Source organism: Arachis ipaensis, chromosome B7 (genome assembly GCF_059453495.1).
Source record: "Arachis ipaensis isolate K30076 ecotype BB chromosome B7, ASM5945349v1, whole genome shotgun sequence".
In the NCBI taxonomy this organism is placed as follows: Eukaryota; Viridiplantae; Streptophyta; class Magnoliopsida; order Fabales; family Fabaceae; genus Arachis; species Arachis ipaensis.
Window position 1 is genome coordinate 140,680,755 of NC_142442.1, and position 11,116 is coordinate 140,691,870.

General features: G+C 33.3%; 2 protein-coding genes across 3 annotated transcripts; one reads left to right on the forward strand and one right to left on the reverse strand.

The window, feature by feature from the left end:
- Positions 1 to 232: 232 nt before the first annotated feature.
- On the forward strand, positions 233 to 2,604 carry LOC107606246 (ubiquitin-fold modifier-conjugating enzyme). The gene is made up of 3 exons (XM_016308272.3): positions 233 to 707; positions 794 to 855; positions 2,247 to 2,604. Exons 1-3 carry the CDS (start codon positions 375 to 377, stop codon positions 2,374 to 2,376), a joined length of 525 nt encoding a protein of 174 aa, XP_016163758.1. The 5' UTR covers positions 233 to 374; the 3' UTR covers positions 2,377 to 2,604.
- A 1,613-nt stretch (positions 2,605 to 4,217) lies between these two features.
- Positions 4,218 to 10,296, reverse strand: LOC107606247 (phosphoenolpyruvate carboxykinase (ATP) 1). Of its 2 annotated transcripts, XR_015892131.1 has the most exons (13): positions 9,912 to 10,296; positions 9,473 to 9,645; positions 8,899 to 9,052; positions 8,705 to 8,789; positions 6,682 to 6,782; positions 6,253 to 6,551; positions 5,969 to 6,142; positions 5,827 to 5,892; positions 5,331 to 5,509; positions 4,949 to 5,118; positions 4,697 to 4,865; positions 4,396 to 4,609; positions 4,218 to 4,322 (listed from the first exon to the last, which is right to left on the reverse strand). XR_015892131.1 is itself a non-coding variant. In XM_016308274.3 (12 exons), the coding sequence occupies exons 1-12, from the start codon at positions 10,196 to 10,198 to the stop codon at positions 4,466 to 4,468; spliced, it is 2,001 nt and encodes a 666-aa protein (XP_016163760.1). In that variant the 5' UTR covers positions 10,199 to 10,286; the 3' UTR covers positions 4,218 to 4,465. The 2 variants fall into 2 exon arrangements, 1 of the variants encoding a protein (XP_016163760.1); XM_016308274.3 differs by having other exon boundaries at positions 4,218 to 4,609; positions 9,912 to 10,286.
- Between the last annotated feature and the right edge of the window lie 820 nt (positions 10,297 to 11,116).

The window sequence follows — 11,116 nt, forward strand, 5'->3', positions numbered from 1 at the left end:
TTAATTTGAATGTAGTATTTTTAATTTAAATAATATTTTAAAATTTATAATAAATTATAATTATATTTTATTTATTATTTTATTATAAAATGATTATTTTAGTTGAACCATAATTAAATTAATAAATTAATAAACTAATCACTAAAACTGTTGGATGGCTAATTCGGTTTCATGAACCTTAATTAATTCTTCTCTCATTTAAAATTTCTTTCCAAAAAGATGAAACCGAATATTTTTGGGATTTGGAAGATCCGAAAATATAAAATGGAAAAAGCGAAGCATAGAATCACATCACGTATCAAACGTTTTAGCACGCAGAAGAAGCGCAAATCAGGAGGAGAAGGAGGTTTTGAAGCTAAGAAGGAAGAGAGAGAATGGAAGGTTGGGACCCGAACACGAAGTCGACGCTGACGAAGATCCCTCTGCTAGGAACAAAGGCGGGGCCACGCGACGGCGCCGCATGGACGCAGAGGCTGAAGGAAGAGTACAAGGCTCTCATCGCATACACTCAGATGAACAAGTCCAACGACAACGACTGGTTCCGGATCTCCGCCGCAAACCCCGAGGGTACACGGTGGACCGGCAAGTGCTGGTACGTCCACAACCTCCTCAAGTACGAGTTCGACCTCCAATTCGACATTCCCGTCACTTACCCTTCCACCGCCCCCGAGCTCGAGCTTCCTCAATTGGACGGCAAGACACAGAAGGTGTTCTTTCTTTTCTCTCTTAATTATTTTAATTCTTTTGGGAATTTAGGGATTTGTGTTTATTTATTTATTTATTTTTCTTGCAGATGTATAGAGGTGGAAAGATTTGCTTGACTGTGCACTTCAAGCCACTTTGGGCCAAAAACTGGTACTTTTTTTTTTCGTTTTTGTTTGTTTATTTATTTATTTATTTTGTTGGGAATGTATACATGTAGAAGAAACTATTAGGAAAAAAAAGAGAGAGTGAATGTTCGAGTGGATTTGTTTATAGCAATGATTTATGGTGTGGCTACAATGGCTACAAGTGCGGAAAACTTTGGTTGTTGGAAATTGAGTGTATATGGATTGTGTATGGTGAAGGATCGCTCTTGACCTTATATGTAAAAATTGATAGTGAGGAGGAGATCCATTATTGGTGCTGTTATTTTATGTGCATAAGCATAATGGTGGTTTGGGGTTGTATGCCTCTGTTGTTCTGACCCAAAAAAATGATGGGAAATTGGCCCCGTACCAATGTGGATGCTTGTTTTTTAGATACAATGGTTTTTTTTTTATATTTCATGTTTTTGAGCTCACTAAGTTTGGAAAGAAAGACTTGGTTGTTGCCACGGGATACTGTTATTTCCTGTGCATAATGGCGGCTATGGTTGTATGGCCGTGTCCCTGCATGTGGCGGTTTGTGCATGGTTTTCGTTACTGGAAAGGAAACTAGGTACTGTTCCCTTGTTGTTTGTTGATGCTCCTATGGATTGCGAAAGAATAGGTTTCACACTAGATTAGCTACCTGTTGCAGAAAAGATAGATACACATGGTTACGAAAATGCTGAGTTATATGAAAATTTTTTAAGATTTACCGCATAGGAATTGAGTGACATAGCTGAAGTGGTTTTTTTCCTTTCAACTTTGGGCCATGTTTGAAAGATTTCATAGTAATGGGAGGGAGTGACCTGTAATAGAATGACAATGAAGGGTAATTTCTTTTACGGCACATTGTTCATTTAAATCTAGCCAGGCCACTCCTTGCCACTCCCTCCGCTACAAACCCCTATTATTTTGTACTTTTGTAGAAAATAGATGGAAACAGATTGTGCTTACTGCCTGAACTGGTCACAGTACAATTCACCAAAGTAAAGTAGTAGACCCTTGATCTGAATACCCGGTGGTCCTTAATTATCATATCCACCCTGCATAATACCTTGAATATCCAGAATTTATACTGCTTGGGCACAATAAGATTGCTTGATTTGTGACAAGCAGATTATTGAGTAGAGCTTTCTATTTCAATCTCAAGATTGGTGATTTGAAATATTTCCTGTTCTGCCTGGGAATGCAATTACATTCTTTGTTCATAGTGGCATAGCAAAGATCAAAACCTGCATAATCTCCATATAAATGACCTATTTTTGTTGATGAATTGAGTTCGGTTTTCATAGAAGATTTTGCTTGAGCACCTCTCGCTGTTATACTGAATTCTGAGGTCTCGTGTTATGCTGAATTCTAAATGGTTATATTCTTTTTATTTTTGACTACCTTTTGCAGCCCCAGATTTGGCATAGCTCATGCACTTTGCTTAGGCCTTGCCCCATGGCTTGCAGCAGAGGTTCCCATTCTTGTGGATTCTGGTATGATCAAGCACAAAGACGATGCAACCACATCAACTGAATCTTAGTTAATCTATTTCTTGTAAAAGCTGTAACAGTAGAGCTCAAGTTTTAATGTTACTGGATTGATCCAAGGAAATAAAACTAGCTGTGTGACAGCAATTTTACAGGATCTTCCTTATATACATGTATCTTCTGATATTTAAAGTTTGACCCTTGTAAACTCTGTCAAAGGATAATTTATTCTGATGCAACATATCTCTACATGATTCTTAATCACCGAATGGTTTGGAAAATGAGACGCTTCATTACTTGTAGGCACCTTAATAGATGAGACAGTTGATCCAAAATTTTAAAATTATTCATGTTGAATGTGAGTATAAAGTGCTTGTTTGACCGTTATTAAATTCATAGAAAAAGATTTTTTTTCAATGAAAAAAGTTTTTTTTTTTATTTTCTAGTGTGTTTAGCAAATGTTTAATAGTAAGTGCTTGTTTGAGCGTCATTATTTTGATAAAAAAAGATCTTTTTTCGTCTTTTTTATTATTTTTTAGTGTGTTTGGCAAATTTCAAGTAGTAAAAGTAAAAGTACTAGAAAAATAAAAAAATATCTTTTTTGAGAAGCTGGAATTAATATCTTTGTTTTTCATGTAGTAAATAAACAGAAAAGTACTTTTATATTGTTATACCTAAACATAGTGCTTGTTTGGGCGCCATTATTTTGATTAAAAAAGATTTTTTTTAATGAAAAAATATCTTTTTTAATTTTTTAGCGTATTTGGCAAATTTTTAGTAATAAAAGTAAAAGCACTAGAAAAATAAAAAAAATACTTTTTTTGAGAAGCTGTAATTTACATCTTTTTTTAAAAGATATTTTTTCCTTAAAAAAAGATATTTTTCATGTAATAAATAAATAAATAAGTACTTTTATATCGTTATATCTAAATATATTTGATAGATAAAAAAATCTTTTTGTATGAGATATCCAAACATAAAATTACTTTTACTTTTCCATAAGATTTTTAAAAAAAAGATAATTCGAAAAAAGATCTTTTCTTAAAAGCTCACCCAAACAAGCCCATAATTGATAAAAAAAAAGATCTTTTTGCATGAGATACCTAAACATAAAATTACTTACTTTTTCATAAGATCTTTTAAAAGAAAATAACTCGAAAAAAGATCTTTTCTTAGAAACTCACTCAAACAAACCCTAAAAGTAAAGTACTAGAAAAATTAAAAAATATATATTTTATTAAAAAGTTACAATTGATATATTTTTTAAAAGTTTTTTTAAAAAAATGTTTTTTTTTTTTTTTACCAAAGATAGGAGACTCGAACCCGCAACATCTTAATTGAGTATGGAGAGACTATGCCATTTGAACTATTACTCATCGGCTAAAAAAAAAAATTGTTAACATAATAAATAAACAAAAAAATATTGTTATCATATTGTAATCCAAACATAATTGATAGGTAAAAAGATCTTTTTATATAAAATATCTAAACATAAAATTATTTTTACCTTTTTAAAAGATTTTTAACAAAAGATAACCCAAAAATTTTTATTTTTTAAAAACTCACCCAAACAAGTTCCGAATTTTCAACACTTGGTCAAAGGGAAAAAAACTCCAATGCTTACGCTTCATTAAAATGGCGAGTTAAATTGTTAAGGGGTTGTTTCTTCTTTTTTAATTTTTTTTTTTCAAGTGGGTATCAACCGTTGAGCTTAATTAATTCCTGATGTTTGGCCTCCATATATGGCATCTCCACCATGCTTAAAAAATTATCCAAACTTCCCTCGTCAAATAACACTGTCCATTGTCATGCATTGTTAGTGTGTTGGAGATATTGGTGACTTAGTTTCAAGTTGTTACTACTACAACCATGAATATAGCTATAGCCAACTATCTGCAGAACATTGATGTATTTTTAATACCACACTTCAATTCAAATATAGCCAAGAGAAGAGACCGTAGCCTCATAATGCAAAATTCTAAATATGTAATAACACTCGCTCAGAATAACAAATATACAGACAGATGCATGAAAGGGTACATAAAATGTAAATGATCATCTTTCAGTGAAACTCAAACATATAATGGATGGAATATTCAGAAACTTGTGTCCATTTCTTAGTCTAAAGTGTTCCAAATGCAATCACAAAGTAGGACCAGCTGCCAGAATCTCTTCTGTCAAACTCTGATCTGTCCCTATCTTGTAGCTTATGAATCCGTTAAAGTTCTTCTTGAAAAGACTCGCTAATTTCAGAAGAGTATCTTGGTATGCCTTCTTATCAGCCCACTGCAAAATAAAACCAAAATATAACACTTGACAAGAGAAAAAAGATGGTTAAAAAAGAAAATAGTAACATTGAATATATCAACTTACAGTGTTCACAGGGTCCAATATTTCAGAAGGGACACCCTCAATTGCTGTTGGGATCTCAAGTCCAAATACCTCAGTCTTAGTGTACTCTGAATTCAAGAGGCTCCCGGAGTGAATGGCATCTATGATTTTCCTTGTGTATGCTAACTTTATCCTATTGCCTACTCCATATCTGCCAATTTATAGAGAAAGATAAAAGAAAATTCAGTGTTACAAAAGATGAAAAACTGATATGCATTGTCTTTGATTCCGCACCTTCCTCCTGACCAGCCGGTGTTGACAAGCCATCCGGTAGCACCGTGCTTTTGCATCTTCTCGGCTAGCATAGCTGCATATTTGGTAGGATGCATCATTATGAATGCTGCCCCAAAACAAGCAGAGAAGGTCGCTTGTGGCTCCTTTATACCATCCTCAGTCCCAGCAACCTGTTTCACAATGCACTTAGTTAACTACAACAGCAACTCTTCGAACAACTAACTAATTCTTGCATGATTCTGAAGCACAAATACTCAAATAGTGTGTGTTCTATGAGCATCTGCCATACATATTTTCTGTTTTTATATATAGCTTTCAAACATTGTAAATCAAACATGAGTATCTGTAAATGCTCTTAGAAATGAAAGGTATCACAAATTACCAGTGCCGTGTAGCCACTGATGAAATGGTACATTGTTTGTGCCAAGCTCAACTTGCTTACTGGTGGGAGAACCCCAAATGCATCACAAGCTAGAAGGATAACATTCTTTGGATGTGGAGCAACACATGGTATCTTAGCATTAGGTATGTACTCAATAGGATAAGCTGCACGAGTGTTCTCTGCAAAACCAAAAGATTCAAACTAATATTATAGTATAAATCCTAGATTTTTGAATCATTACTTTGTATATAAATTATTTCAATTATAGTTATTTCATCATTCACAGTAATCTGTAAAATTTCATATTTTCCGCAATTTTAGACATGGAACTTTTGCTTAAAAAATTATGTACAAAATTCCAATGATAACTTTGTTATTGGTTTTACAAAGTAGTAGTTCACAAGTTCAGCTATGATCTCACTTGCTATAAGATTCAGTTAGTTTGATTGACATCCTTAAACATTTTTTACTTCGACATGGATCTATTAATACTTACCGGTTACGGATTTGTCTGAGAAATCTACTTCCCGAGTATGCTCATCGAAAACAACATTTTCAACCACTGCACAACGAGGCAAGCATCTATCAGGTGAAGTGTAAGGTAAGCATATTTTGCCAAAATATAACAATATTGTTACCAGTCCCAAACTTGATAGCATTCCAGATATCTGGCTCCTTTTCCCTTGAAAGATCAACACACTTTGCATAGCAACCTCCTTCAATATTCGACACCCCATTTTCGCTCCAGCAGTGCTCATCATCTCCGATTAGATACCGGTTATGATCAGTAGAAAGAGTTGTCTTTCCAGTACCTATGAGGATCACAACATCAAAGGGGTTAAAGAAAACTCAACATAGGTTACAACATTGATGGATATGCAAGAGATGACTCTACAGCAACAAGGTACTCATTCAACTACACCTGATAATCCAAAAAAGAGCGCAACATCGCCATTTTTTCCCATGTTGCAGCCCGAGTGAAGCGAGAGAATGTTGCGCTTCGGCATGAGGTAGTGCATAACACTAAAAAGACCTTTCTTCATTTCACCAGCATATTGTGTGCCTAGGATGACCATTTCTTTCCTTGCTATGTTGATGTCAATGCTGGTCGATGAAGTCATGTGATGCGTGTACCGATTACAAGGGAACTGTCCGGCATTGTATATAGTGAAATCCGGGGTCCCAAATTCCTCTAGCTCTTCAGGAGTTGGTCGAATGCACCTGCCAAAAAAAAATCTCTTAAAATTGTTCTTCTTATAGATCTAGCATTCTTCATTGTCTACTCAACTTTTGTTTTGAAGATTGTATAGAAATATATGCTAATGCTCAAAAGCTCAGCTTCATTACTCACATATTATGCATAAACAAGGAATGATAAGCTCTTGCTGATACAATTCGGACCTTGATTCTATGTTCTGGGTCCCAATTCAGAAATTGATCATTCACAAAAACCTGAACTCAGATCAATTTACAAAGTTAAAAGAACTAGTCATAGATAATCATTATCACGACCTACTTGATCATATCAGATTTCTACTATTGATAAAACAGTAATGGAAATTTACATTGTATTTTCCAATTAATCAGACAATCCATTTGAACTTTAAGGTCTTTATTTATTTATTTTTGATATCTCACAGTATCTCCTGGTCTAATAGATCAATGACTAATCCGCCACAAATCTAAACTCTATTTATTTACCTGATCAATGAGTTATTGCATACATAAGAAGATTTCGGAGACTTACTTATACTATCGAGTAAGCTAACTATTTGACTAACCCAAGTTGGTTACTTTAAGGTCTTTATAGTGTAACTACATATCCTAAAATCCTACTTGTTCCTCAAGAAACCTTAGCTAAATCACTTTTATTTAGAACCAATTTTTTTAAAAGAAACTTCTAAAGCGAGTTAACAAACTTGAAGATGGCCAACTAGATATTAAATTTAGTCACATGGATTGTGATGGGTCTCACTCAATGAATATTTTATTTCAAAAGTAACATTATTCTTGGTGACTTTCTAGTTCTGACGTATCAGAGGATTATGTAATTTATAAATAAAATAGGAAAGTTTTTAAGTATATCTGTATACTGATATTTTAGTGAATTTTAATCGTTGATCTTAATTATCAGTGTACCAATACACTTAAAAGTTTTCTAATAAAATAATACGAATATAAAGGATGTACCTTCCTGCTAATACAATTCTATATTCGTAAATTGATATACATACACACTATTTATTTCTAATAAAAAGTTTACATAATTAATTACACAATAAATTACTTCGCACTACTATATGATATAATAGTGGTAACTCAAATTAGGGAAAAACTGTTGCTATCTAATGAGGTGGTGGGACTCACACGCAAAATCGAATCCCAAGTCACATGCATTGGGGAAAGCAGATAGAAAGATAGAAATTGTGACTTGTACCTTATCCTAATTCTCTCAACTTATCTGATTACTCAGTGACACGTTCACCATCAAAGTCAACTTCATGGAAAAGGTCACAAATCATGTTCCCCGTGTTATGTATCATGATTACAGGAAAATAAATTTTCTTAATTTTTTTTGTAAAGTATAATTTTTTATTATAGTTTTTCTGGGATTACGAAAAAAATGTTCAATAACAAAAAATTACACCTTAAAAAAAATTGGAAAAATCTATCTCTGTCAAACCCCGTCAATGCAATGAAATAAAGAAAGGCAACACCTCACAGCTCACAACAAATATCTCCTTTTGTTTTAATTTAAGATGCTGACATTTGTATTACTAATGGTGTATAAAAATGAATTTGATCCGTTCGATTAGCAATTTTTTTATTTTCTATTTTTTGCTTTGTGGTTTGTGCAAGTTTTCCGATGATTTTATATTTTTCTTATCTTTTTTTAAGTGTGAATTGAATCACAAATTTACTCGGTTCCGATTGGATCCACTAAATTTTTTTTTTGTCTAAAGATAGGAGACTCGAACCCGCAACCTCTTAAATGAGTATGGAGAGACTATGTCATTTGAGCTATTACTCATTGGCGGATCTACTATAAACTCAAAAGAACATTATTTTTTTTATTAACACTCAAAAGAACATTACGCTCAGCAAAATTGTTAAATACTTCATGAGTCATGATCACTAAGAAAAAGAGTGGGAAGCTACCAATCCCAAAGATCCAGGCATAGATAAAGCCGTAACTATATACTACTATCTATCAATCTAATATAATTTCCTTATTTCACGGTTCTGATGTGTTTTTGACACGGTTCAAGTTTGAAAAATAAAAAAAAAAATGGTTTAATTAAAATACGAGTAACACTGAGTCTATTTATTAATTCTTCTAGAAAAACCGGATCAATCAAACATTGTATTCTCACCTTTTCAAGGGAATTCAAGTAATCAACTGCTCTTTCTCTGTTGATTAAGAAAGTGTGCTCATCCATTTCAATATTAGGTGAGCCCCTGAAATGGAATGGATTAATGAATATTGGGTTTACAAAACACAAGATTAATCATCGATTTTAATCACCAAGCAGCTCAAGAATAAGATCAGTAACTAACTAACACTTACTTGCCCCACCAAAGATCATGCTCAGTGGACTCATCTTTCACAACCCTTTTGTCTCTGGGAGACCGTCCAGTCTTTGCACCCGAAAGTGTGGCTAATGCTCCCGTTGCCGTAATAAACGATCCTTTCTCATACTTAATCGCTTGTTCATACAACTCTGCACCAAACCAAAACACACACAAGCGTCAATTAGTAACAAAAGTCTCTAAAAATTAAGATTAGTAACAAAATGATTCAGTCGCTTTCCCTAAAATAGTCTCCGAAATTATGATTATACTAGTCGGCCACCGTGGGAAACTCTCGACCATTAGACAGATTTCAAGGAAAAATCAACTGAGAGAGAACATAAGATGAAAAGACCTTAACGTTTTTTTTATCTCATGTTCTCTCTGTTTGATTCCTCCCGAAATCTCTATGATGATCGAGAATTTCGCACGGTAATCTAACATAACTATGTCTTTGAAATTAACAAAAATGCACCATGTTAGTCCTGATATGATGCACTTTTGTCAATCTCAAATATGTAATTGGTGCAATTGAGATCTTGAAAATCTGAGAAGAGGGTTAATCGATTTACCAGCAGGAGAGAGATTGTAGAGAACGTGGGTGAATTTGAGAGCACTGTCACTAGCATCAAAGGTAGGAGTAATATAATGATGATCATGGTGATGATGAGTCACAACCTTGCTAGCAGGGTCTCCTCTCACCACCTTAGGCCCTGTCTCCCGAGTCAACGACGCTAATGACGCGCTATTCAGTCAAACATATTAAATTATCTATCGGCTATCGGTCATGATAATCGCGAAGTAGTACTCAAAGCTGATGAAGGTGGGGAACAGAATCCTCTCAATTGATAAAAAAAAATTGAGAATGTAAAATATAATCTTTAATCTTTTATTGTTTTCTCTCTCATATTTATTTTTAGTATTACTTATAAAATTAATAATAAAAAATCACACTCTATTCTCTCAATTGTTAAAAAAAATTGAGAGGATCCATTCCAGTTGAAAGTGTACCTGATGGATTGAAGTTGAAGGCGCTGGCGTTCCTCTTCAAGAATGGTGGAAAAGGGAGAGGTGGCTGAAGAAGAAGTGATGGGAGTGGAGGGGGCAGATGATTTCTTCTTCTGGAGAGAGTGAAGGTCGTGAATGGTTTGGGCTCTCACCGGAGGGGTGCTGTCGTCGTGGCAGACCTCCGGCGTGTTGGTATGGGTTTGGATCCTAGCGAGGCCGTTACGGGCATTGCTGCTTGCGCTTCTCGTGAAGCTGAAACCGTTCTCTGTTGATGCTTCCTTCTTCGCCATTTTTTCACACTCTTTTCTGCTAAACCACGTGTCAGATTTGTTTCTCTTGAACGCCACAACTAATTTTAAGTTTAAGTTATGCAATTTAACTCTCTCCTTTTTCCTTTATATATAGCTACGGACACTTCGCTCATGTCCGCGTGTCGGACACATTTTCGACACGACACTCATCGACATTCGTCCGATACGTGTATTTGTTATGTCTAATCGTGTTTTAATAAAAAAAAAAAATTTTTCTCCGATACGTCTGGACACACCTAAATACTATCACGTGTTCGCGTGTCCAATCTTATTCTTAACATATACTTTTAAAATAAATTTATATATAGTATATATTATTATTTATTAAAATAAAAAATATTTTAAATACTTGATATAATTAAAATAAGACATTAAAAATAATTAAAATTTTTAATTTATATTTTAATATCAATAAAATATCAAAATATCATTACAATTTATTTAAAAACTAATTTATATTTTATATATATGCGTGTCCCCGTGTCATGTAAGATTTTAAAATTCACGTGTCGGCGTGTCCCGTGTCGTGTCGTGTCCCGTGTCCTGTCCATGCATCATAGATATATAGCATCCTCATCTTACTCACTTTTTTATTTCAAAAATATTATTTGTATACTAAAATCAGCTATCAATATATTAATGTATAAATATATGTATAATTTAATTTATTTTTAATATATATTTATATTTTAACATATATTTTATATTGATGACTGATTTTGATAGATGATTTTAATATACACATAACATTATTCTATTTATTTTAATATTAGACAAACAAAAGTGTTTTTTATTATAAAAAATATTAGAATATCATTAAAATTTATTATTCAAATGTAAAAATATGAGATAAAATATATTATTAAATTATTAAATTAAATTAATAATTAAATAATA